At 40.5% G+C, this 25811-nt stretch overlaps 2 protein-coding genes across 2 annotated transcripts in view; one reads left to right on the forward strand and one right to left on the reverse strand.

The window, feature by feature from the left end:
* The window catches only part of LOC311041816 (uncharacterized protein), a gene marked incomplete at its 3' end in the record, with an annotated part of 55043 nt that overhangs the window by 13359 nt on the left and 15873 nt on the right, over positions 1 to 25811 (reverse strand). The gene's annotated exons all lie outside the window — the stretch shown is intronic.
* Positions 5394 to 7620, forward strand: LOC311040712 (CCN family member 3-like; the record flags this gene model as incomplete). Its single annotated transcript, XM_084051053.1, has 5 exons — positions 5394 to 5508; positions 5692 to 5920; positions 6211 to 6465; positions 6722 to 6951; positions 7327 to 7620. The coding sequence occupies exons 1-5, from the start codon at positions 5452 to 5454 to the stop codon at positions 7618 to 7620; spliced, it is 1065 nt and encodes a 354-aa protein (XP_083907179.1). The 5' UTR covers positions 5394 to 5451.

Consider the following 25811-nt stretch of genomic DNA (forward strand, 5'->3'; position numbering starts at 1 on the left):
TTGTTCACATGAGGTGTTAAGTACAAACTAAATGCTTTCCCCATGTGCATCATTCCCAGCGGGCATAAAAGGATAAAGCATATAGAAAGATGATGTCATCTGTGGAAGATGACACCAGGTTCTCTCTCTCTTTGGAGGGTTAGTTTGGAGGAAATAGTCATGTTATACACAGTATGTATGATATACAAGGTCAACACAGTTATTAAAAATAAGAACATGCAACCATCATTACATCACCATTTCCACTCAGCATCCAGCCATTGTCTAAAGCCAGATTTGCTCTTTGGGCTGGACTTGGTGCCATATGGTTTTCAGAACCAAAGGAAATACGTAATATGCATTTTATCTGTTGCTGGTGGTATCACAGACCATTGGCTATATCCTGGACCAAAGACATAACATGCAACATTTAAGTGATGATACATAGACAGACAATAAAAATGACCAGTTTTGCCTTCAGCAATTATAGGGAAATCGGGGATAGGTAAAGATTTTTTTTTAAAAGTGCAATGCAATATTACTTGTGTGTATTAGCCATGGGATATTACCTCATTGTCATTATAATTCATCGCTGTTGATGAGATTAATTGGCTTAATAATGGTCTCTATATCTTATTAATCTGTTTAATTTATTTTTTTAATTTAATCCGAGTCCAACTGAGACCTAATAAGGGAATGCAACATACAATAAAAGCAAAGGTCTAATGTGTATAAATCAACCCCATCTCACACAGCCATCAGTGCTGCCAAGTGTGCTTATTATAAGCGACTTTGGGCTTGTTTATCTGTAAAGTCACTTGTAAATACAGGTAGTTGTGGGTTGCGTTTTTTTGGTCTTGTTTCTAAAGTGCAGTTGCTTATTTGGGCTTGCTTCCTGTTGTTTAAAACAGTAGTTCTCAAACATTTTTATGTCAATTATCCCCAAGTTAATGGCTACAGACCCCCATCTGAAACTATTTTGTGCCAGGGACCACCATACAAGATTTGCGTTGTTAAAATGTTTCAAATGTATTCCAAATATTTCACAAAGCTCACAACGCGTCACTTCGTGACACGTTTTTGCAAAACAAGGTTGTAGAACGGCTATAGGGTTCTTTTGGGCTTGTTTTTGTAGACCTGACTTGTTTCTCTCGCGAAATTCAACTGGGCCTGGCGACATCAATGATCTCTGTATCTCCATATTTAGTCGATCTGTCGTATTAGTGGTATACCTCACTGGGTACTCAACATACAATGGGTACTTTGACAACAAGTACAACGGGTATTACATAAACGAGCGGGGCGTGCATTCCCGACTTGCCCTGATAAGGCCAAGTGCTTCTAATACTTCTAATTATCCATATGGCTCAACGAAGACCAGCATTTCAGACCAGATTAATCTCTGTTTTGATTAAACCGCTCAAGTATCACTTGACTACCCTGATGAAGACATAGAGTGGATACGTGTCAGTCAGTTAGTTTGTCTTGCCTCATCTCCAAAGTCTGATAATGACCTAATGCAGAGCGCATAGGAGGGGACTTCCTTTGTATGTATGTACTTCCCCTAGAAGCAGGCTTTTTTGACCAATGGGTGGAACTTCCGGAACTTCCGGTTAGGCACTCGCAGTAGCAGGTCTCGCCCAGCGTGGGTTCATGTGGTTAAACAATGCTGATTTTAATGTTAGTGTTGGCTGTCATGGGTGGTCCATGGGTGGTCTGTTGCCACCCAGTATACACACCTCCTTTGATCGCTTCTTGCCTGAAGTTATCCAGCTCCTCGATGATCACACATAACAAACTTAAACTCACCTCCTACCTCACCCTACCTCACCTCCGATCCCAATCACATCCTGCTCTGTACCGAACGCACACTTTTTGCACCAAAATACTGCTTTTTGTTACTATGTTATGCTTCCTGACTGTCACCCATACGGTTTGCACATTGATCTTGTCATTGTCAGTTGTTGTTTGTCAAGCAAATTCTTATTGTAATGTGTTTCATGTCCTTCTACCTTGAGATTTGTTGTGTAAATTGTTACTGTCCTGTTTCATGTCCTTGCAACTTGAGGTTTAATTGTCCTGTAAATTGTTATTATGCTGTGTTTCATGTTCTTGCAGCTTGACGTGTGTCTTGTAAATTGTTATTGTCCTGTGTTTCACTTTCTTGCACCTCGACCAAAACCAGTTCCTGTATGGCCTATAGATACAGGCAATAAAGTGCTTCTGAGTTCTGGTTGACTGCATTGACCACTTGGCAAGAGAGCAGCATACCTACAGCAGAGGCCAACACACACACACACCACCACCCACACAGACAGACTGGTTGTCAGATGTGTTAACTGTATTTTGTGGCATTATTTATAGGTAACTGTGTCAAACAATGGTATTCTGGCCCACTGGGGGAAGACATAGAGACAAGCAGGTGGATAGACTGAAAGACATACACAAGCAGCCACGCAAAATGAAAGATAGACAGGGCAAAGCAGACAGGTGGAAGGATAGACAGACAGACGGACGGACGGACGGACGGACGGACGGACGGACGGACGGACGGACGGACGGACGGACGGACGGACGGACGGACGGACGGACGGACAGACAGACAGACAGACAGACAGACAGACAGACAGACAGACAGACAGACAGACAGACAGACAGACAGACAGACAGACAGACAGACAGACAGACAGACAGACAGACAGACAGACAGACAGACAGACAGACAGACAGACAGAGAGGTCATAATACTCACTTTCTGTTCCTTTCTACCACCCAGTATTATCTCTCCCTCCACTCCTCCCTCTCTCAGTTTCTCTGTCTCCATCCTCCTTGTCCTCCCTGTGCCTCTCTTTCCAGCCACTGGACGTTGGGAGAATGTATTTTAATGTTTGTGTAACCCACATTTACATAGGTGACCAAGATCTTGCCAGTAAATCAAGATGTTGACAGGTAAAATATAAAACAAAAAATGATTGCTGAAACTCAAGGAATTAAGGTAAGGTAACACCCCATACTGTACTTATACATACACTGATTTATACACATTAAAATATTTATTGTATGTTATTTGGAAGTGTGCTTACAAAGAGCCATACAAGACATTTCTACATTCAAACATTATTCAAGCTCAGCAGTTTCAATTCCCACCACCTGAATAAATCAAAAAACCTCCAACAGGTAAATGTTTTACACTCCAGGTCTCTGACTGTTTAGACTTCATATACAGACAGACTTTGCTGGAAAGAGCACTAGACAGACCTAGACATAGTTAGTGAACATGGCCAAGCTATGAAGCCCTGACATTTTTTTTACTTCCACTGACAAACTATTTGAGCAGCACTGAATCAAGTCTTTGGCAGAGTCACCTTCCACTCGCTGGAATGACAGTTAGTTTAAAAAACGTTTTCTTTCTATCTTTTGCCCTACCTGACCCTTGGAGGGCGGATAGAACTGAGAACTGAGAATAAATATAGCAGACCGAGCATTCGTTCAGGAAGTGAGGTATTAAATGTTTATTTATGTATTTATACTTCATTCATATTGAATACTTTATTACTTTATTAAAAAGGCTCGGTGGCACAGATTTATGCAAAAGAATGCTAAAAGGATAAGCCAATAAGCCGAGGGCTTGTTTCCATTGAGGTCCTGTGTATTCAATTCATCAAGACATTTAAAGACAAACAATAATATACAAATATATATATGCAAATATGCAAAACATCATATATACGAGTAGTAATAAAAAATAAAGATATGTACAGTAAACAGTTGGTATCATACAATAATAGTTCAGATGCTGATTTTATTGTATGATAATATTGCTAGTGCCCAGGAGTGCAGATCACTGGAGAGAGTAGTGCACACTGCATGTAAAGTGACTGCATGCCCTCTGTGGAGGTCATCTACTGTACCACTCAATATTTTGCAAGCGCCTTGCAAAGGAAAAGACACGTGGTGTGGTCATGACGACATGATGAGCACACATGGCATAATGTTGGAGTGGAGCTTTGTTAATCCTGCAGGGCAAATTCAGTTTCAGCTTCACCCAGTTGATGGCTGCTCAGATGGTCATTATGAGCACTTGGGGGGAGCTGCAGGGTGTTTTGCTCAGGGACACTTTGACACTTTCACATGGACAGGCCACCTAATGCAGGCCGTCTAAATGCACTGCAGTAAGCTCAAATAGCCCCAAGTGCAAATGTGTTGCAGATAGATCACAGACTGTCTAGTTGCAGTGTCCCACACAGAGACATCTCCTAACATTAGTGTTTCCCTTAACCTTGTCTAAGGTAAAACGTGTTCAAAATCATATGACAATCAGAGCAACCCTGCACAGAACAAAAACATCCTATAGTATTAGGCCATAGATTAGCTAAAACCAGATGTGGATACCCCAGGTTCTGTAGTCATTCAGGCTACTAATGACCCAGACAGACTTTCCACCGTGTTGCTATTTAAGGAAACAGTAATGATCCCACAGGGAATATCAGGATTTTCCACTGCGACCTCCCAGGTAGGGTTCAGGAAGAGTAGTCAAGAGGTCACTACAGAGTGTCCAGACGTCTCTCTAATGAAATAGTAAACACCCTGAACTATCCTGGGCCAAAGTACAACAATGAGGGAATCCCCATCACGAGTATCTCAATGGCACATGTGAAAAGAGTGTGTGTGTGTATATGTGTTTTGTATGTATGTATGAATGTATGTATATGTGTTTGTACTAGTATGTATGTACTGTATGTACCTTCGTACGTATGTTCATACCGTATACATGTGTACGGTATGAATGTAATATTATGTACTATGCGTGTGTGCATGTGCGTGTTCGTGTGCGTGTGCGTGTGCGTGTGCGTGTGCGTGTGTGTGTGTGTGTGTGTGTGTTTAGAATACACAGCAAGTGTCGCTCAGTGATATGTAAGGATAGCAATTAATGTATCACCTGATAAGGAGAGTAAAGCTGGCATGGGATTGCCCTCTCTTTCTCCCTCATCTCAGTGCAACTGGCAATAATTGTGATGAATAAAACGTCCCTCTCCCTCTCTCTCTCTGTCTCTCGCCGTCTCCCCTTCTTTTCCCCCGTGTCTACCCCTCCCCCCCCCCCCCCCCCCCTTCAGGATCTCACAGTAAATTGCAACTCTCGCCTTCCTCCAGTCGTCTGCCAGAATTCCAGAACTCTGGGTGATCTCTCCAACATTCCATCCTGTTTGTCGTCATGGTGCCAGTGGAAAAGATCTGCTATAAAAGAGTCTCTTCTCCGAGGTCTTCACACAGAATGACAAAGGAATTACTACCTTCTGCAACGCCACCTCCATACACTCCACCAGAGACGAGGAACATTTTAACCTCAACTGAACAGAACTCAACTTGATACGGTACAGCACGGTCAAGAGACAAGATAAGACAAGACAAGACGAGTCGAGAGTTCTTTCTACCAATTAAGTTTCTGTGATTCGGCTGAACCCAACAGACAAGATGAGGATTTTCAATCCAGCAGAGAGAGTCTTGTTTGTTTTCTACATCTTAACACAGGTATGTTTGTTAAATAATATATTATAAAGAATTCCAAGTCTGCTGACAAATATTATTATTCTGTTTGGAAAAAAAATAAAAAGAAAAGAATAGATGGATATATTTCTTATTTTCAGCATAATTATTTGCTTGGTTTTAACTGAACATCTTTTCCATGACACTAAAATACTTTCTCTGCCCCAGATGTTTACTCTAGTCTGGTCCCAAGCATGCCCTTTGAGGTGCCAGTGCCCTCGGGAACCACCCATGTGTGCCCCTGGGGTGCCCCTGATCCTAGACGACTGTCCCTGCTGCCTGGTCTGTGCCCGACAGAAAGGCGAGGTCTGCTCTGAAACAAATCCCTGTGACACACGTAAAGGACTGCAGTGTGACTACACAGCCGACGTTCATAAGAGGACTGGAGTCTGTGTAGGTGAGTGACGATCAGTACGATCGGTTGCGTAGCAGAGTAACTGCTGTGTACCCGCTTAATGTTTAGCCTGCGTTTTTGCCTGCTGCTTGTCTTGAACGTCTGTTTTTGCGCGGACATACAGTATACAGTAGCATGAGTTCACAGGATGTTTAAGCTAGTGATCTATGTAATTTTTACATCACTGTGTAATACCTTCGCATCAATACATAAAACCTATATCATAAAGATTAACAGTCAAGCTACGTAAATCAACTGTCAACCTAAATTCACCAACATTCTCTCACATCCAGCTCACCAGGGAAATGCATGCGTTCTGGACGGCTCCGTCTACCAGAACGGTCAGACGTTCTTTCCCAGCTGTAAGTACCAGTGTGTATGTCGGGACGGGCAAATCGCCTGTGTGCCCCGTTGCAACTTGGATGTGATGCTGCCTGGCCCTGACTGCCCACTGCCACGGAGGGTCCAGGTGCCTGGGGAGTGCTGCGAGAAGTGGGTGTGTGAACCACCGGCTGAGGCCAGTGCACTTGGGGGATTCGCCATGGCAGGTGAGTAAAGAGGAAACATACTGTAGATGAGACAATAGTATTGTCTCTCTCTCTCTCTCTCTCACACGCACGCAGACACACACGCACGCACGCACGCACGCACGCACGCACGCACGCACGCACGCACGCACGCACGCACGCACGCACGCACGCACACACACACACACACACACACACACACACACACACACACACACACACAAATACTGCACTGCATTCATGCAAAGATTACATACTCTCCCTGTGATTCCTCCAGCCTTCCGCCAGGAAGAGACTGTGGGTATCGACAGCTGGGACCCCAGCCAGAACTGCATCGAACAGACCACGGAGTGGAGTGCCTGCTCTCGAACCTGCGGCATGGGTGTGTCCACCAGAGTTACCAATAAGAATCGTCGGTGTGAGATGGTGAAACAAAGCCGGTTATGTATGGTCAGACCCTGTGACGACCAGCAGGACCACATGGAGCTGACACCGATTGGCCCTAAGGTAACGCAATTACCCTACAGTAGGCTACACTTAGAGATCCACTAAATTCACACTGATGATTTTATTGTGTATGTTTTCATACATACACAATAAATATATGGCTGAACTTTGGTGTCTGGCTAAACTTTGTTTTACCTAAACATTAGAATTATTAATGTGCTGGTATTGTGTCATATTATATCTCCTTCCCACCCTCCAGTCTTGTAAACTTAGGTTCCTAGAATATTCTTGCTTGCACAACTAAGCAGTGCAGCCTTCTTAAAAGATAATAGCATGCATGTTCAACCCAATCCAGAAGGATGTCAAGTGAACTCTATTTGCAGATACGACACTTTTCACCAACATTAATTTTCTGTCTCATCCGTCTTCCTCCAGAGAGGCAGTAAGTGTCAGAGGATGTTGAAGAGCACCAAGGCTGTCCATCTCTCCTATAAGAACTGTACCAGCGTCCAGCTCTACAAGCCTCGCTACTGTGGCTCCTGTACCGATGGCCGCTGCTGCACCCCCCACAGCACCAAGACTGTCCTGCTGGAGTTCCAGTGTGCCAACCGTAAAACCAGCAGGAGGCCTGTCATGGTGACCCAGAGCTGTGCCTGCCACAACCACTGTCCCAGAGACAATGCCATCTGGCAACCCTCAGACCTGGGATACAGTGGCATGAGGTTATAGGGTCACATTCCATACTCAGGAAGGAACACAGTAAATGGTTAATAATAGATGATAGATAACCTGAGTATTTGTAAATGCAGGAGGTGAATTAAGCTGAGTTGTCAAATAGTGTGGTACCTGGCAAATAATATGGCCAACAGCCTGTACGCATGCTGGCCTATGGGCAGATCTGTGCTCCACAGTGGTGTATTTCTGCTGTTTTTAGGTTGCATAAATGAACAGAACATTCAACGCTTCTTGTAATGATGAGAATAATACTTGTAGAAATCAGTCACCTCCCTAGAGGTCATGATAGTTGAAAATGAGATAGTTCTGTGTCTTCCTCTCCTGGAGAGGGTGTTTATTGTGTAGCTTCCTGTGTGTACCATAGCGTTGACTATGGTGAAATAGAATCTAAGCACTTGAATGTATAAATAGATTATATTGATGCTTTCTACTTCTGAAGACTACAAAGAAAATATGCCAGTAGGCAGTCACAAAAGTAAAATTGGCTATAGGTCTTAAAAAGGTTTCTTGGTCATATTTTCACATATACAGTATCCTGGTTGTTAAGTTGGACACCTTGTGTGTAATATAATATAGATCACTAGGTGTAACAGTAACACCGGTTCCTGGGCTACAAACATACCAGCAGACTGTATTTTATTCAGCCTACCTGACTTTGGAAGACCATTGGATAGGTATTCATTTAACATAAATTGGGAGTCAATTTTAATGTTTCTTTAATCACTTTAACCCTGGCACCCCGATTTTGGAAATATCATTACAGGCAATAATAAATAATTGTGTTAAGTGGTTATGTTAATTTAACTTTGGTTGCCGTTTCAGACTCATTTTAGAATTGTGTATGCTTTGGTCTGATTTAGAGCTTCATCCTGTAAGGGATGAGGAGAAATGGAGAACAAGAAGACTGAATCAGTTACTGTATGTTTTGGGGGTCACCACCATTCAAACATTTCAACTACAGAACACATTGACTTTGTCCCTCTCCAAAGCTCTACCATCAAATAAGGGCTTGATCCTCAAAGGTGAAAGGCCATTCTCATGACTTTGTGGTAGTTTCCACAACTATCTGAAATGCACCTCTGACCTAAAGTGTATACCCTCCAACTCCAAGCAAGCAAATGTATATGTTTCAAGAAGAAGTGTGTAGAAAGACAATGGGTATGTAAATACCGGTACTTGTTGTATCGTTTGTATAAATAAGTGTGTATTACATACACAATGTTTTCAATCGTTTATGTAAGTAAATAGGAATACTATGCATTTGTGTGCCTTTGTATTTGTATTTTTGTCTGTTCCTTCCTGTAATTATATGTACAATGTTGATCAAACTCTACATCTGGAAATAAATGTGTATTTTTGTATCAAGTTTGTATTCTCTTCTTCTCATCTTCTATGAAAGCATAGATTAATCAATGCAGAGCAGTCAGCATTGCATGAGATGCTTTTGATTACTTTATCATCAACTGTACTGTTTTTAAAAAAAAAAGGTTTCTGTATACCTGGTATATTTAAGTAGGTCAATCCTACTTGCCAATCCTTCCCCTCTGGCATTGAAAACAGTTTACTAGTTTACTAGTTTATATTGTTTACTTAAATTGCCACACTAGTACGCCTATCTGATGTCCGGATTAATGCTTCCATTGGAGTTGTCTGAACACAAACACATTGGGATCCCGCCGTCTCTCCACAAACAGCTAATGGGCTACTTCTATCATTCTTTGGATAGATTGGAAATAATACTTGACATTTTCAGAAAAACTTTCTTGATGACAATAGTGAGCTGCTAGATCTTTCTAACATCCTCAAGTTACATTCATGCTACCAAAAAAAACGGATTAAATCCAACTGACTCATTTTTGCCAAAATGATGGGTTGAACAAGAAAAAGTGCTCCACGGATTTTACAGATAATCTCTGGCACCATTGGCTTGATAGCAGCAAAACTGTGCACACACACTCCTTTTGTAGCGCCACCCCCGCAAATCGGTACACAGTATCTCTATAGTCATTAAACAAAACGGGTCTTTCCGATTTTTCATAGTCCATCCTGATTGGCTAAAATTGGCATTTTACCTATAACTTCACCGATCTGTGTAAAACTTTGTATGCACACTTTCTAGAGGCCAAGGAAAAACTTTAACCCTGCATTCTTCGCATTTGCCTTTTATAGCGCCATCAGGAGGCTGACTTATGTAAAACACATTTTTTGATATTAAGCCTTCAAATTTTATCAAAATTTAACGCAAATCGGTACACATGATCTCTATAGTCATGTGATCAAGACCGATATGTTTGATTTTTCATATTCCATCCTGATTGGCTAAGATTGACATCTAAAGTTTACAGGAGTGGCCCGTTTTGAACAAAATGCCGCAAATCCTAGACGCAGCGTCCTATTGCGGTGAAACTTTGCACTCACATTTGCACTACGTTGAGGAACAAATGCAACACTTTTCTTTTTTATATTACTCCTACAAATCTTGTCCAAACATCATGCAAATTGGTACACATTATCTCTATAGTCAAGTGAACAAGATGGTTCCGTCCGATTTTTCATATTCCATCCTGATTGGCAAATTCCGAACATTGCTGGCCCACAATAACCTACCTGACCTGGCGGAGAAACTGTGCTTCGAGGAGCACTTTTTCTAGTTTGACCTTTTGTCTGTCTCTCATCTGTGGAATGTCTGTGTCACTTGACCCACTAACAGATGTATTCCAGTTCTTCTAGATTTAAGTAAATACAAATAAGTAACAGTGACATGGTAAGGTTGTTGAGCCTTGTTGTCTTTGCACAGTATAATGAACATTCGTGAGAGCATCACTTTTGCTTAGAAATCTTACCATGTGTGTGCTAGATCCAAAGTATGTTCTTATACAGTACTAGCATTACTACATCTGTTTTACATTTGTAAACGTTTACCTACCACCTCAATCACACAATGCTTTTACACATAGCCACATGCTGACTTTAAGCCACTCTTGTATACTGTAGTATAAAATGAGCCAATGACCAATATCGACAGAGCAATCCTTAACCAACCTCTGCAATAAAGACAATATAAACATTTTTTTTGACTGTATAAACCCAAGCTGTGTGTCTGGTGTATATGATTGATCAGTGTCCTACAACTCTCTGTCAAACTACTGAGAGAGAAAGCTCTTACGTTATTTGCATGGTGGTGTTATATAGGTTTCAGGTCAGCCAAATGTATGTTAAGTGTTATCTAACAATATACATACTGTATCAGGCTTGTATTCTAAAACATATATTTACAAATATATAATATAGACAATAATGAACAATAAATTAATAAAAGCAAATACCATACGATTGATCTACCGTATGTATATATTATTTACATACTGTAAGGTGTTAAAACATTGTGCATTTACACATTTTATAGTGGTATTTATATAATTTAGTTTTTCTACCCAATAGCTTTTGCCTTTGTAGACTTAAAAAATAAATGAAACAGGAGTACTTTTCTCTCTTTGAAAATATATTGTCAGATTAGGCTCATACTGTAGATGGTGTTTCAGGCAACTGCAAAAACTGCCACTAAGTCAAGAAAGTGATCTTTCACCTTTGGAGGTTGAGACTTTGTTTAATGACAGAGCTTGTGAATGGGCCAACAGACCAACATTTAGTTGGTAGTCCCTCCAAGAATAAACTGTTTGCTGTATAAACAAATTGGTATGTAATCCTCACATTCCCCATTGGTTTCTGACCACGTCATCCCTCCATAGTGAGTGAGCAGATATCTGAAGCTACTGACGATGTTACGTTTCTGAAGTCAGTCCCAATGCATGTGAGGTAGGCTGAATAAAGTAATATATTCTTGCATCTTTATTGTCTGAGAAGAGGGTTAATTTGGCTTGGTTACCAAACCCAAAAGTCAGTAAAATTGGTTGTTTTGCAAATGGAAAGCCAAAAAATGTACGAAAACAATTTCAACCTCAACATCAAAACCACTGAGTTGGAGGCTCTCCACTTGCAATCTCAGTCAATGCACAGGGAGGATAATGCTATCAATGAACTCCTGTTTGTGTACAGGGTCTTTCCACACCACTCTCTCACTGTACATACAAGTTGAACAACCATGAACACCCGTCAGGTGTAAAGGTAACTTATAAATACTTCAGACACATACTGTACAGTATGTGAGGTTGTTCTGCAGTAAGTTTAAAGGTCAAGAGCTTGTTTTACTTTGAACATTCATATACTCCCTACCATTTTAGCATCATCAAAGTGGACAGGATATAGATTATCGACAAATGAATGATAAATGCAGGGCAATAATTTGCTTATCACATTGGCCTACCATTACAGCCTCATTAATACACAAAGACAATGAGAAAATAGCATTTGATCAACACTTTAATAGAACAAATTAAAAAATGCTGTCAACAAGGAACTGCCCCGACAAATGAAATGGTTGTCCTGCTGGGATATTCCAACAGTATGTCCGGCCACACCATTATGCAGCCATTCTGTGAACCATAGAAGGACTCTATGAAACTGTGTTTGCCAGCCAAGTTTAATCCCTCGAGCATTGCACTTACGGATCAGCTGCTGTATTAGCCCTTGGGCTGATACGGCAGCAGACCAATCAGCGTAAACATATCACCCTCTCTGTCCTTTTATCACCCAGGGTAAACAAAGAGTATAGGTACGTGATCCTTTTTTGAATCAGAGACTTCAAATGTAGCTATATCAATAGTTTCTATATTAAAGGATCTGGTTCTGTGTGGAAAAAGGGGGAAAAAATAGGGAGGGATTGTATCGCTTGTGACGTCACATGCGGGGGCAAATCAGTTTGGCCTGTTTTGAGACCAATTTACATAAAACCCCAGATATGCTGTGAAAGCCTGAGTGCTCAAACTGGGGTATTTTTTGGGATAGAAGAGAGGTAGGGGAGACCAAAAACACACAAAAAAGAAGGAAAAGTTAAAATTCATGGTCATGGTGTAGTCCCTTTAATGCTTTCAAGTGCATCCTTTTTATTTGACCAACCAGCCACACCACTACAGTCCACTGTTTCCACAGAGCAGTAGAAAGATAGAGTATACCTAATTAGTTTGTAGCATGTGCTGTGACCCTATAACCTCATGCCACTGCATCTTAGTTCTGAGGGTTCTCAGATGGCACTGTCTCTGGGACAGGGGTTGTGGCAGTCACAGCTTGGGATCAACATGACAAGCCTTCTGCTGGGTTTACAGTTGGCACACCGGAAGTCTTGGAGCTGTGGGGAGCCAGTAGCGGCCATCGGTACAGGAGCCACAGTAGCTTGTAGAGCTGGACACTGGTACAGTTCTTATAACCCTGAGACATGGACAGCCTTGTTGCTCTTCAACATCCTCTGACACTTACTGCTTCTCTGGAGGCATGAACATGTATTGTTGTCTTTTACGAAGATCTGTTTTATTTGCTGCATTAGCTGTGCAAGGTACACAGATACAAAACACTGGTCTTGGCAACCTGTCCAACCTTGTAAAACCCTATTTCAAAAACCTCGATGTGCTCTGTTTTAAGTTTGACTTAGTAGGTAAATACAGTAGAAAAAAAAGGTTACCCCCATACACCTTATTTCCATCACTTAATCGTTTCATTGTTTTTAGATAATGGTTTATTTGTTTATTTGTGCCTTGTATGTCGTGTACAGCACTTTGGTCAATAACAGTTGTTTTTAAATGCGCTTTATAAATCAATTTGATTTGATTCGATTTGAAGGTAATGAATATTCAAGGACCACAAGTTAACAACTTACCACAGGACTAATTCATGTCAGCTGCATGTGGTGAGACAAGGAACCCACATATTTAAATCTATCACATTGCTATTTCACATTTCAGACAAGAATGTGTTTTCACTTCTCTCCTCGAGCTCCTGCCTATCATTCGTTCTCAGATCATGTGGTCAGAATGAAGTAGCCCATCTGTTAGTCTCGCACAAGAGTGAGACTAACGTCAGAGAGGAGTGTGAGTATACGTTCATGTCTTTGTGCGTGTATGTGGTGCTAATCCTTTTTGTGTGTGAAGGTATGTATGAATGTAAGCATTTCTTCCTCTCTGTATTTGTGTGTACAACAAAGTGGGTTTAATCTCTACTCACCTGCCATGGTGAAGCCCCCCAGCTGTTGCCCCAGCGCACTGGCCTATAAACCTGTGGCTCACACATGCACCCACTTCTCACAACACACACACACTCTCGACTCCTGCAGGCACCTGGACCTCCATGGCAGTGGACAGTAAAGGACCAGGCAGAAAAATATATCTTGCAGGAGGAGAGTAAACATGGGATGAGGTTGCTCACAATTCTCTTATCTCTATCTAATCACAACAATGACCCACTCACCCACAGAGGCTCCAGTCCTGGCTGTGTAGTCACACTGCAGACATCCCCTTTATGTCAGGCATGCATGGGTGGTCGGGACTCATGCAGACAGCCCAGTGCCTCTGTGGATGAGAGCTTCCCACCATCCAGGACATTTACGACAAACGCAAGCTTATCAAAGACCCTAGCCATCCCGACTTTCACATGCTAGTGCTACCTCGTGGCAAATGACTTCAGAGCCACAGAGCCACCTGTCAGTGTGTGTGTGCTAATCCCCCAACCCCCCCCCCCCCCCCCCACACACACACACACACACACACACACACACACACACACACACACACACACACACACACACACACACACACACACACACACACACACACACACACACACACACACACACACACACACACCAGGGAGTGTGTGTGCACAGTTTCATGTCGAGCGGACCAACGGTGCAGGAGATTAGCTGTTCAAAGACGCCTTCGGCCTGGCGGAGACAATAACATTAACCAAGAAAATGGGATATATATATGTATATGTATAATATACATATACATATTATGTATATGTATATGTATATGTATGTATGTATATATATATATATATATATATATATATATATATATATATATATATATATATATATCCCATTTTCTTGGTTAATGTTATTGTCTCCGCCAGGCCGAAGGCGTCTTTGAACAGCTAATCTCCTGCACCGTTGGTCCGCTCGACATGAAACTGTGCACACACACTCCCTGGATGCCAGAGCAGAACCTCTGTCCCAAATGTTTCACATGGGCCTGTTATAGTGCCACCAGGAGGCAGAGTTTTGAATAAAAAATAAAAAAATCAATTATTCTAATATTACGGTTGATCACAAAAGACCATTGCAACGTGATCTGTTGTTAGCATGTAGACTTGGTCTGTGGTCTTTTAGGCAAACGATACCGTTGTACAATGGACCAAACACAATTTTAAGCTTATAGCAGAGCTTCTCCACTGGCACCATGTTGAAAACATGATGGAATGCTGGAGAGACTTCCACAGTTCTGGCACACGACTGGATTAAAGGCGAGAGTTGCAATTTACTGTGAGGGGGCATGGAGGGTAAACAGACAGAGACGGATATATTCCCAAGGTTCCTGGACCATGTGAAGTAATCCGACACTAGGCGGTGACCTTTTGACATCTTCCTCTTCCTGGATCCTACATTGGGAGTTCACAGAAGAAACCCCTGCATATCCCTCTGGGATCATTGTTGTTTCTTTAAATAGCTTCTTAGTGCACATGTCAGCTCATCACTCACAAGCCTGGATGAATGGGTTACTGTTACTGATAAAGAAATTTGACATTTGGTCTCACCTAACCAGATGATATGCAAGTTACTGTGTATGGGTTGCCAGTGATGTTAACTGGCTCCTTATCAATGGATAAACAGTTAATCTAGGAAAGACAAAATTCCTAAAATTACAATGTGTCTCTGTTTCCCATGCACCGCTTTGTCCCTACACAGTATTTGGAAAACAGCAAATGTATTGTTGGGGTTGCAGTAATAACATTGTTTTCTTCTGAGCAGGGTGAAGTGAAGCATTGAAGCATTGAGCACTGGCTGGAGGACACCTATGGTGGAAAGTAACTAAGTACATCTACTCAAGTACTATAAACTTAAGTACAAGTAAAAGCAACCATTGGGCCATATCTCCAACATCTCTTAGTCCATGTTGACTGTGTTCTCTTTGACGCCTTCTTGTCTGGGCTGCAGGCCACTGGTTTCTGGGGCAGAATACGGCCCAAACCTTACACGTTCTTGTACTGTTCATTTACTGTATGCTAGAGGAATTACAAATCAAATTTTCAGATGGTGGTGGGACTCCAAGCCAAGATGTTGGGTTGAGACCAAGATGGTAGTTGCATGTATTGAGCTGGAAGATTAAGGGGTATTGAGCATGGCCGAAAACAGTGAAACTCAATGGTTGGGCTATAAAAGGTTTTTATAGATGGGATGTGTTTTGAAGTTGGATGACAATGACTTTTAGTCCCATCGCTGTTACAACACTGTTTCATAAGAAATATCATTGCTCTGGTGCGAATAATAATTCTGATGCATGTTCAAGTTTGATATCAACCTGGTCTTTTGACTGAACTGTACATACAGTAACTGATGTATCCAACCTGCAGACCCATAAACAAATGTTTGGGATTTTAGAAACACTGTTTGTGTGCGACCTCTCCCAGTGAGAGAGAGAAAGGGAGGAAGGTAGATAGAGAAAAAAGAAATGAAATGTGAAAAGGTTTTTCCTGATTGACCTGTGATTCCAGGGAAAGTTAGGTGACACTGCCAAGGACTTGATTCAGTGCTGCTCAAACAGTTTGTCAGTGGAAGCTGAAGAATGTCAGACTTCATAGCTCCGTTTTGTTTGCCAACCATGTCTGGTTTGGGTCTGAGTCCTTCTCCGTTATGCTTTCCAATAACATCTGTCCCTCTCTTAGCACTGCGATGAAGGCAGTCAAATGCCTGAATAGTTGTTTGACTGAAGGGTGTTGGTGGTGGAAACCTCTGACCTTGAGCTATGTTGAAATGTAAAAAACAAATGTGGACGTTAGCTTCAATGTGGATCTCGGTATTCATGTTGTCAAACTGTGATGTAATCTATGATGTCAGTCATCTCATCTATGGTGTCAGTCGTCTTTAGCATATCTATGCTGTATAATATAACTCCAAATTTGGGCAAGGTTTCAGCCCGATTAGAGCCCTATCGACTTCCAGGTGGAAGAGGACTCTCTGGGACTGAGGAAAAAGAGAGAGAAATGGAGTCAGTCTACTCCAGCTTCCTCGTGAATGACTCGAGCTTTTCAACCATGTCCACTATGATTTTCTCTCTCCCCTGTGGCTGGAGGTTAAGCTGGTTTAGGTGGCCAAATATATCAGATAAGAAAGCTACATTGGACATGAACTTTTACGTCTCCCAGAAGGGCAAGGTGGTCAGCTGCTGCTTTATTTTTGCTCATTTTAATTTTAAGGAACGCCTTGACGTCATCTATTAGTCCACAGAAGCGGTCCAATGCTTTGCCTTTGCTCAACCAGCGCACGTCATTGTGTAGCAGCAGATCATCATACTGTAGGTAGCATCTTCTGACTCAGCCACAAGTTGTCGGAAAAGCAGATGCTGGGTGCTTGACGTACCCCTGATAAAGTTAATGACTCGCATCACTTTATCCATTTATCCAACACTCTTTAGCTCGCCACTGAGCCTGGCACAAAGGACACTTTGGTGGATGAGGCAATGCAGCCCATGCTTTCCCACCATAGCAGGAGCCCCGTCTGTCATGATTAACCCTCTCAAATGACAAAGAATGCAGCCTAAACAACTCTTCCAGTTTCGATATTACGGCATAGAAACTGGTGGTGGACACAATGCACGAATGTCCTCAAATGAAACAGGTTGTACAGAAAAACACATTACTGTACATTCAAGAAGATTATCGTTTATGAGAAGTGAAAACTGACTGACAGTAAGACCTGCAAGTATACGGAAGCAGAGGTAACCACAGTGCGGTAACACAACCTTGTGCTTGGAAGACCACCAAAACAATCTCTCACACCTTGCAGCAAAATCTGGACAGGATGGCTCTGACAGTCTCCCCTCTTATTAACCTTTTCATACCAGAATTTCAGTTCCTCACAGGTGTAAGTTCTTGACTTGATGTACTATAATATGGTGGCTTCTGAATGCTCACTTAATGCTCAATTAATCACACTGGAATGTATTTGCCCTTGAAAAGATTATTATGTATTATTTGTTAAAATGCTGATTATTTATCAGCATTTTAACAAATAATACATAATAATCTTTTTGCTTGTTTGAAATAAAGCATTTTTACTGGACATTTTGTGCTCTAACATAAAATTACACTCAAGCCTTCAGAATAATTTGCCCTCTACCAGTATTCATATACAGTATTTCATGCATTTAGTCAGGGGATATTAGCAGAATATTTTCCAATCTTGGAATAAATTCCTTACCAAAAAAAATCTTCACCAATGTGTTTGTAAAGGTGTCTAGTAAAACATCTCACAAAGACTGAAATGCAGTCCCCCTAGGAGAATTTTTGACAGCTCCTTAAAGTTGGGGTACCCACCATAACCTTGGTTAAAAAAAAATAATCAAAATTTAATTCTGTTTTAAGTAGCATGTGAGGGGTCAAACTAGGGTGTTTTTATGATTCTGAATCCATTGCAAGCATTTGTTTTGCACCAAAACCACTCCTTGGGCTAAAAACGGCCATAGCCATCCTTTTCCAGGTATACTTTTTGTGTAAAAAGCCCATTGAGATTGGGCCGTTTTAGCCCAAGGAGTGGTTTTGGTGCAAAACAAATGCTTGCAATGGATTCAGAATCATAAAAACACCCTAGTTTGACACCTCACATGCTACTTAAAACAGAATTAAATTTTGTTTTTTGGGGGATTTTTTTTTAACCAAGGTTATGGTGGGTACCCCAACTTTAAGGAGCTGTCAAAAATTCTCCTAGGGGGACTGCATTTCAGTCTTTGTGAGATGTGTTACTAGACACCTTTACAAACACATTGGTGAAGATTTTTTTTGGTAAGGAATTTATTCCAAGATTTTTTTAATATCCCCTGACTAATTCATCTATCAAACGTTTCTCTTTTTTTTTGTGTTTGTTTACGCTCCCTTACTGTAATTATTATGTATTTATTCTTGAGATGTTACAACAAAGACTTTTTAATATGATTATTTTTCCACAGTAGGCCTATTCATCATCCACAATTTATTTTGGAAAGTGACTTGAATTAAAAGAGACATTTTGACAACAGGAACACATTTTTGTGTATTTGCCCACCACCATTAGCAGCACATAACCCTTTGGTCAGTTCACACAGTCTCACAATGTGTTAAATTGCTCTGTGACGCATTTCCCTTGTACTTTATGTTTACCTCCAGCATACAGTTAAAAATAAGTCACTTCTGGGGAGCCATGGTACCATCTGTCCATTCCCTTTTGTGAGCTTGTCACAAAGAGTGCATTTAGAGGTCTGACTAAACAACTTCAAATAACATTTATTGGAGATTTTGTCAACATCTCTTACTGTGGATTGGTGGGGGAGAGACCTGCCATGGCTAACAGATTTGTTTTAGTATAAAATATTCATTTTGGGGTGCCTGTGCTGTGATACCAGATATTTAATTTCTTCTGGCCATGACATTTGTACTCTGAAGTTCCAATGTATTGGTGCTGTACTATTGTAGAAAGAACATTTTTGGATAAATGGGCTGCAGTCTTAATAATGAGGAATTATCATTGAACTGTTAATTATGTTTTTTTGGAAATGACATTGAATTTCTTAATTCTTAATTTCTTAATTGAATGGAAATCAGTGACATCACATAAACTAGCTGGGCTTGTTGTATACCTACAACAAGCTGACGAAGGCTAATAGTTCTGTTTATACATTAGAAAATTATACATATATTTTTTTATCCTTTCATATCTTCAAGTTACAGGACTTTATTTGCACCCATACTGGCTTATTTTTTTTATTTTTTTTTATGTGATGCTTTCTTTTCTTCTCTTTTGCTTAAATTGCCTGTTTACATGCAGCTTTTATCTGTTGTTAATGTAAAACATTTGAAGTGATCTGTCTTTAACATGTTTAAAGGACAAACTATATTAAAAAACATTGACTCCCCTTGCAACTACTGTAGATGTCAACATTCTGTAAAATGATGAATTATAATACTGTATGTAGAATAGTTTAGCTGAATAGAATAAAATAGTTGAATAATTTACAGGTCATTAAAGGCAAAAGGCCAAACCATAATAAAGAGGCCGTGACCACACAGATCCCTACAAGTTATGTTTAACATACTGGTCATAATTCATGTGACCTGCATTTTTGCCTGTGAGTTTGGGGAGTGGAAATGTTTGATTTCACCTAGGAGAAAGACAGAAATGCAGCTCTGAAGACACAAGTGGTCGTTTATGGGCTACAGCTTACAGCAGCTGGTTTGCAGTTCACTCAGTATTTTTTTGGAGAGAGGAAGGAAATGCAGAAGTACAAGCAAATAAATTAGTCAATAATTATAAAATGGGTACTGAAATCGCTCAGGTTGCGCAATGGTAAAGTCCCTGCCCACATGGAGGTTGTAGGTTCGAATCCACCGTTGGCACGTGTTCGGGGAGGGAAGAAAAAAAAGTAGGGGGGTACTGAAGCTCAAATCACATGTTTGGTAGAGGTATGGTATAAAAAAAGGGAATAAGAAACATAGATTAGATACAGTATGCACATCCAATCTGGTAATCAGGTGCAGGACTATCAGAAGGTCATCATTAAGATAGTCTGCACACTGTTGTTGGCACCCATGCACTAGTCATTGCAAAGATCAATGTTTCGATAGCAAAGGATCTTCATCAGCATAAATCAGTGTGAGTGTATTCCTGAAAACATTCTTTTGAAACACAACAAATATCACTTCAGATTGGATATTGAAAGATGATAAAAATGGAGCAATATCCCCTATAATCTCAACATGTTGTACATAATATTCCTTGTAAGCGCAACACGTAAGACATATTTTTCACAAAGAATCAGGCAGAGTTGACAAGCAAACAGACTATATTGTACAGAAATACTGTCCAAAGGAAAACATGCATGCAAGCATGAGTGCACACTCAGACACAGAAGCACGCATGCACACACACAAATATATACTGTATATATTTAATTGTACATATATAGCATACATGGGCGACTGGCGGCCCAGGGGCCACAGGCGGCCCCCACCTTCACTTAATAGGGTAAGTGATTTTCTTTGGTTAAAATAAGTGTTAAATAGCTCTATATTCTGATAGTACTCATTGCTATACAGTGTTTGTTCAGTCTCCAGCTATTTATAAAACAGAAAATGCATTTTTGTTTCAGTTTCAGTTTCATTTCCAATTTTATCCAATCAGGATAGAGAACTCAATCAGGATATAGATTAAACAAGTGAAATTGGAAGTGATGACACTAAGAAATGAGCAGGCAAAATTGAAACTGGAACACTATAAAAATGAAGCTTAAACATGGGTACTTTCTCCTGATTGGCTGATTGCTGATCGCAGGTTAATATCGGAATACTGATATATAATTGATTTCAGCTGTTACAATTCCAAACATGCAAACATGACCCAGTTTAATTACTTCAGTCTATATTAGTAGCTTAATGACTAGTATCACATTTGTTGTGTCTTTTTTATGTCCAATGTATTTGTATTTAAGTTCATAAAGTTAACATAAGTATAACTAAATGCCTTTGAAATTAAATAAAAATGTTACTTTTCAGGATTCCAATACAAAAATAGCAAAAAATGATTCAGGATTCCAATCTGGAGTGAGAGTGGAAATATAGTGGCCCTCTCCATCATCAAAGTTGCCCACCCCTGATTTAGAGTATAAGCCTAATCTAGCCTTTGTGACATTGTTGAATTTACAAGAAAATGCTTAGATGTACCACAGCAGAAACATTTAAAGCCTGTTGCACTATTTAAACCCTACTTTTCACAAATCCAGTTAAGCTTCAAAGAACAAGGCAAGTCATTCCAGGTTCCCGAGAGCTCCACACAGTCTTCTATCCCTTTGTCATCATTAGGCTCCCCTCTACTCCAAAATCCTTCACCCTGAAGGATTGTCCCATCCACCCATTGCCACGTCCCCTGTGACGCTCGGTCAGACAGGCCGATCCAAGCCCTGAGTTTCTGATTGCTTAGGAGAAAATCGTGTTCATCTCTGCTGTTTATGATCACCAGGTCAGCTCCATTACTTTGACAGTGCTGTCTGCTCTGCTCCCAGGTTTTCATTCTACTGCTGCCAGTCTCAGCAGAGATTAAGTAACAACTGCAGCCAAATGCCTTCCATCCACTGGGGCACTTTTCTAGAAATAATAATTGTTTATTTAATTTGTGGTTCCCTAATGCCAAAATCAAATGAGTTAAAACTTAAAGAGAAGGAAAGACATTATCATTATGTTGTAGACGACAGAAACAGTGGAAATGTGGTAGCTTTTATGGTTGTATAAAGTATTCTCTTACCTAGGGCTTTAACACAAAGATACAGTCTGTCAACCTCCCTTTGCAGCAGGTCTTTGTCTGCAGTCAGGTCCTTTTTCATGGTGTTGAACTGTTCCGTCAGGTTGGCATAACTGCTCTGTAGCTGGCCATAGTCTTCAGTAAGGTTTCCGTTTTGGGTTCTCACATCATGAAGTCTGCTGTCTGCAAAAGGGAAATACAGTAGGCTATAAGAATCAAAATGTGGTGCAACTGCAACCGTCCCTCTCACAACCCTGTCTAAACTCGTATGGATGGACAACAAAAACAAAACTTTCAATACAATTCTTCCTACAGTAGGCCTATGTTGCACTTTTTTAGAAATCAATATTGGTGATTCACTCTATAGAAGTATATAAACTATACATGTTTTGTTTGTCAAGGGTGTGCAATACTCACAGTACACTTGAAGGCCTATGATCACAGCCAATAGGAGAAAGCATAGCGCCCCCAGACACACTGCAACAGTTCTGGACCTCTGAGTACAACCTGAATGACACATTATCATCAGGATGCCTTCAGATATTTGGACTACTTCACACATAATAACTCAACACTGCTAAGACAAAATCACCAAGAAGTGTTCTTGTTGTTTTAAAAAGCGAAATATTAAGCAAAATAATGGTTGGAGGTCAAATCACATTCTAATAAACTGGACAAAGATGTATTATTGTATGCACCAACATTCAACAGTATTATGGAAGTAAAATCTTATCTTGTCTTAAGGGCCGTTCACGCCAAGCATTAAATGTAACAATAAAGATATTGTTTTAAAAATCATTCTACTTCAAGTGGATGGCATGCACACCACAACTATAATGAAGACAATGGTGAACGATATACTTATAGTCATCATTATGTATAATGCTTGCTGTGAACGGCCCTTTAATCTCATAATCTCATTTTTAGTTGGTGTGTAGTTTTACCTACCTGACTGCTGATGTTCAACTTTGTCCCTGGTTTCAACTTTAGTATCTTCAATGTTGACATATATTTCATGGTTCTCTTTATAATGTCCTGCACTTACTTTTTGTCTAATGAAACTATGAGTGGAAGTGGGTCTTAATGTACTGTAAATTGGGAATTCAGAAAGTCACAATTCCTGTTATGAGAGAGTCACAGGTTACCAGGTATTTTATATAGGCCTACAGTACAGGACAATTGTTATGAGGAACTACATTATGACGTGAATGGCCAAAATAACTCATCCAGCTGTCCTATTTTAACGGCCACTATCTTGACTCCACCACAGTAGACTGAAAAGACCACACGAGAGCTTGGTGTGGTGGTTGACTGGTGTTGATCAAACAAATTATTTTCTTCCCCATTGCCAAAATGGTCATCTTTTGAAGTCCATAGCCATCTCAGATGTTACTGAGCAAAAGTCACCGCTGATGGAATGGATGCTGATAGGTCTTCTAGGCCACTGTTTCCCAAACCCTGGGTCGGGACCCATTTGTGGGTCGCGGACACATTTTTATGGGTCACGAGTAAACATCCATTATTTTTTTGTTTCATACATTTTGTTTGTAATTATTAATTCAAAACACCCCCCCCCCCCACAAAAAAAATAATTTAAATTCAAAACAAATGCAGTGATTTTTCAAGAGAATTTCATGAATACATAGAAAAGACAATAAAAAGTGGCCTCCTGGTGGCGCTATGGTAGGCCAATGTGCCATTTCTAGGCCTTTCACGGCAATCGGACACTGCATTCTTGATTTGAGGCATTTTGAGGCACAAAATGCCTCAAATCATGAATGCAGTGTCTGATTGGCCTAAGAAGAAATGGCACCCTTTTCATATTGGCCTATTATGGCGCCACCAGGAGGCCACAATAACGTACCTGACCTGGCGGAGACCTGTGCTCCGAGGAGCACTTTTTCTAGTTTTGTTTTGTTTTCAAACTTTATTTATACATTTTTACTTACAAAACATATACGCACAAACACAACACCTACACAGGACACACACAAAACGCCCCATTTATTTATCTATTATGCTGCAATATTTCAGTATATGAAACAGCCTATAGTCTGTATTGATGCTGGACAGTTTGAAGCATTGAGGGACTCTCTGACTCGCCGCTCCTGTCTGTATGAAAGAGTTGGCGAAAACTTCTGGGAACTCAGATTACTCTGACTCTGTTTGTATTCAAGTGGCAGCCAATGTAAAATTAACGCTTTGATGCAGACAAGAATATGGTCATTTACTGACATCTTGTGGTGGTTATTCACAATTGCAGGTAAATTGGGGCAATGTTCTGCAGGATTCAGTGCTGCTTACTTGTTGCAATGCATGCAGTTAATTTAAGTAAACAAAATGATAACTTGTGATTGTGATTTTATTACACATTTTATTATAGGATGTATTACCATATACGTATGTTATAATTTGAACACTCACTGTCACAGTAAATAATTTGTAGGCCTACAAAGTATTGGACTTGACCTGCATGGTGAGGCCAGTGAGACGTGCCCTTCATAACTTGGAGTGGGACTTGGAATTTACTTATAACATGCATGTCAGTGACAGAAACATTAATTAATTAAATTAATTAATTAATAATGCATTCATTTTAATGTAAAGATATTTTTTGGGTCCAATTTTGCCAATTGAATGATCCTGTGGAGTAGAAAGTTCACCATAATGTCATGTCTCTCCCCCACCACCCCCAGTTAAAAGTGACAATGCTGCTCTGTAATTAATATGTAGGCCTAAGTCACATGGTAAATAATTTGCAAAACAAAATGACATCACATTATTATTATTTTATTGTGTTTTCATACAATAGCTTTAAAAAAAACTACGCTTTGGCCTTTGTCAGGTATATAGGCCTAGATACCTGACGAAGGCCGTCAAGGCCGAAACGTTGTTTTTTTTACCGCTCTATTAATACATTATTTTGGGAGCATTGAGACGGTGTGCGGACCTTTCTTTCTTTACACTTCATACAATAGCTATCACAACCAGCTGTTGGACTCTGGGCTAAGATAGTCTGCATTAAAATGTGTGTGTGTGTGTGTGTGTGTGTGTGTGTGTGTGTGTGTGTGTGTGTGTGTGTGTGTGTGTGTGTGTGTGTGTGTGTGTGTGTGTGTGTGTGTGTGTGTGTGTGTGTGTGTGTGTGTGTGTGTGTGTGTGTGTGTGTGTGTAAAAGCCCACTTTAAACATTATGACATTGTTTACTTTTGTGTTCATATTATTCAAAAACAGTAAAAACAACAAAAACTCACTCTATCCCTCACCAAACCAGGGTTAAAATAGTTTAACCCTAGGGTTAAACTATTGATGAATAGGGTTCATGTGGTTAAGCAACATCTTCTAGCACATGCAAACACTGTACCACTACACAGCAGACATTTTTCAAGCCTCTTGCACTATTTAAACCCTACTTCTCACAAATCCAGTTAAGCTTCCAACTGCAAGGGACGTCATTCCAGGCTCCATCTATGAGATAGACACAGTCTTCGGCCCCTTTATCATTAGGCTCCCCTTTCATCCAGAATCCTTCACCCTGCAGGGTTATCCCATCCACCCATTGCCATGTCCCCTCTGAAGCCTGGTCAGACAGGCCAATCCAAGAACCGAGTTTCTGATTGACTGTGAGAAAATCGTGTTCCTCTCTGCTGTTTATGATCACCAGGTCAGCTCCTTTACTCTGACAGTACTGTCTGCTCTCGTTCCAGTTTTTCATTCTATTCCTGTCAGCCTCAGCTGAGATTAAGTACCATTTGCA

This window comes from Gymnoscopelus microlampas (assembly GCF_963454915.1).
Source record: "Gymnoscopelus microlampas genome assembly, chromosome: 3".
NCBI classification, from domain to species: Eukaryota; Metazoa; Chordata; class Actinopteri; order Myctophiformes; family Myctophidae; genus Gymnoscopelus; species Gymnoscopelus microlampas.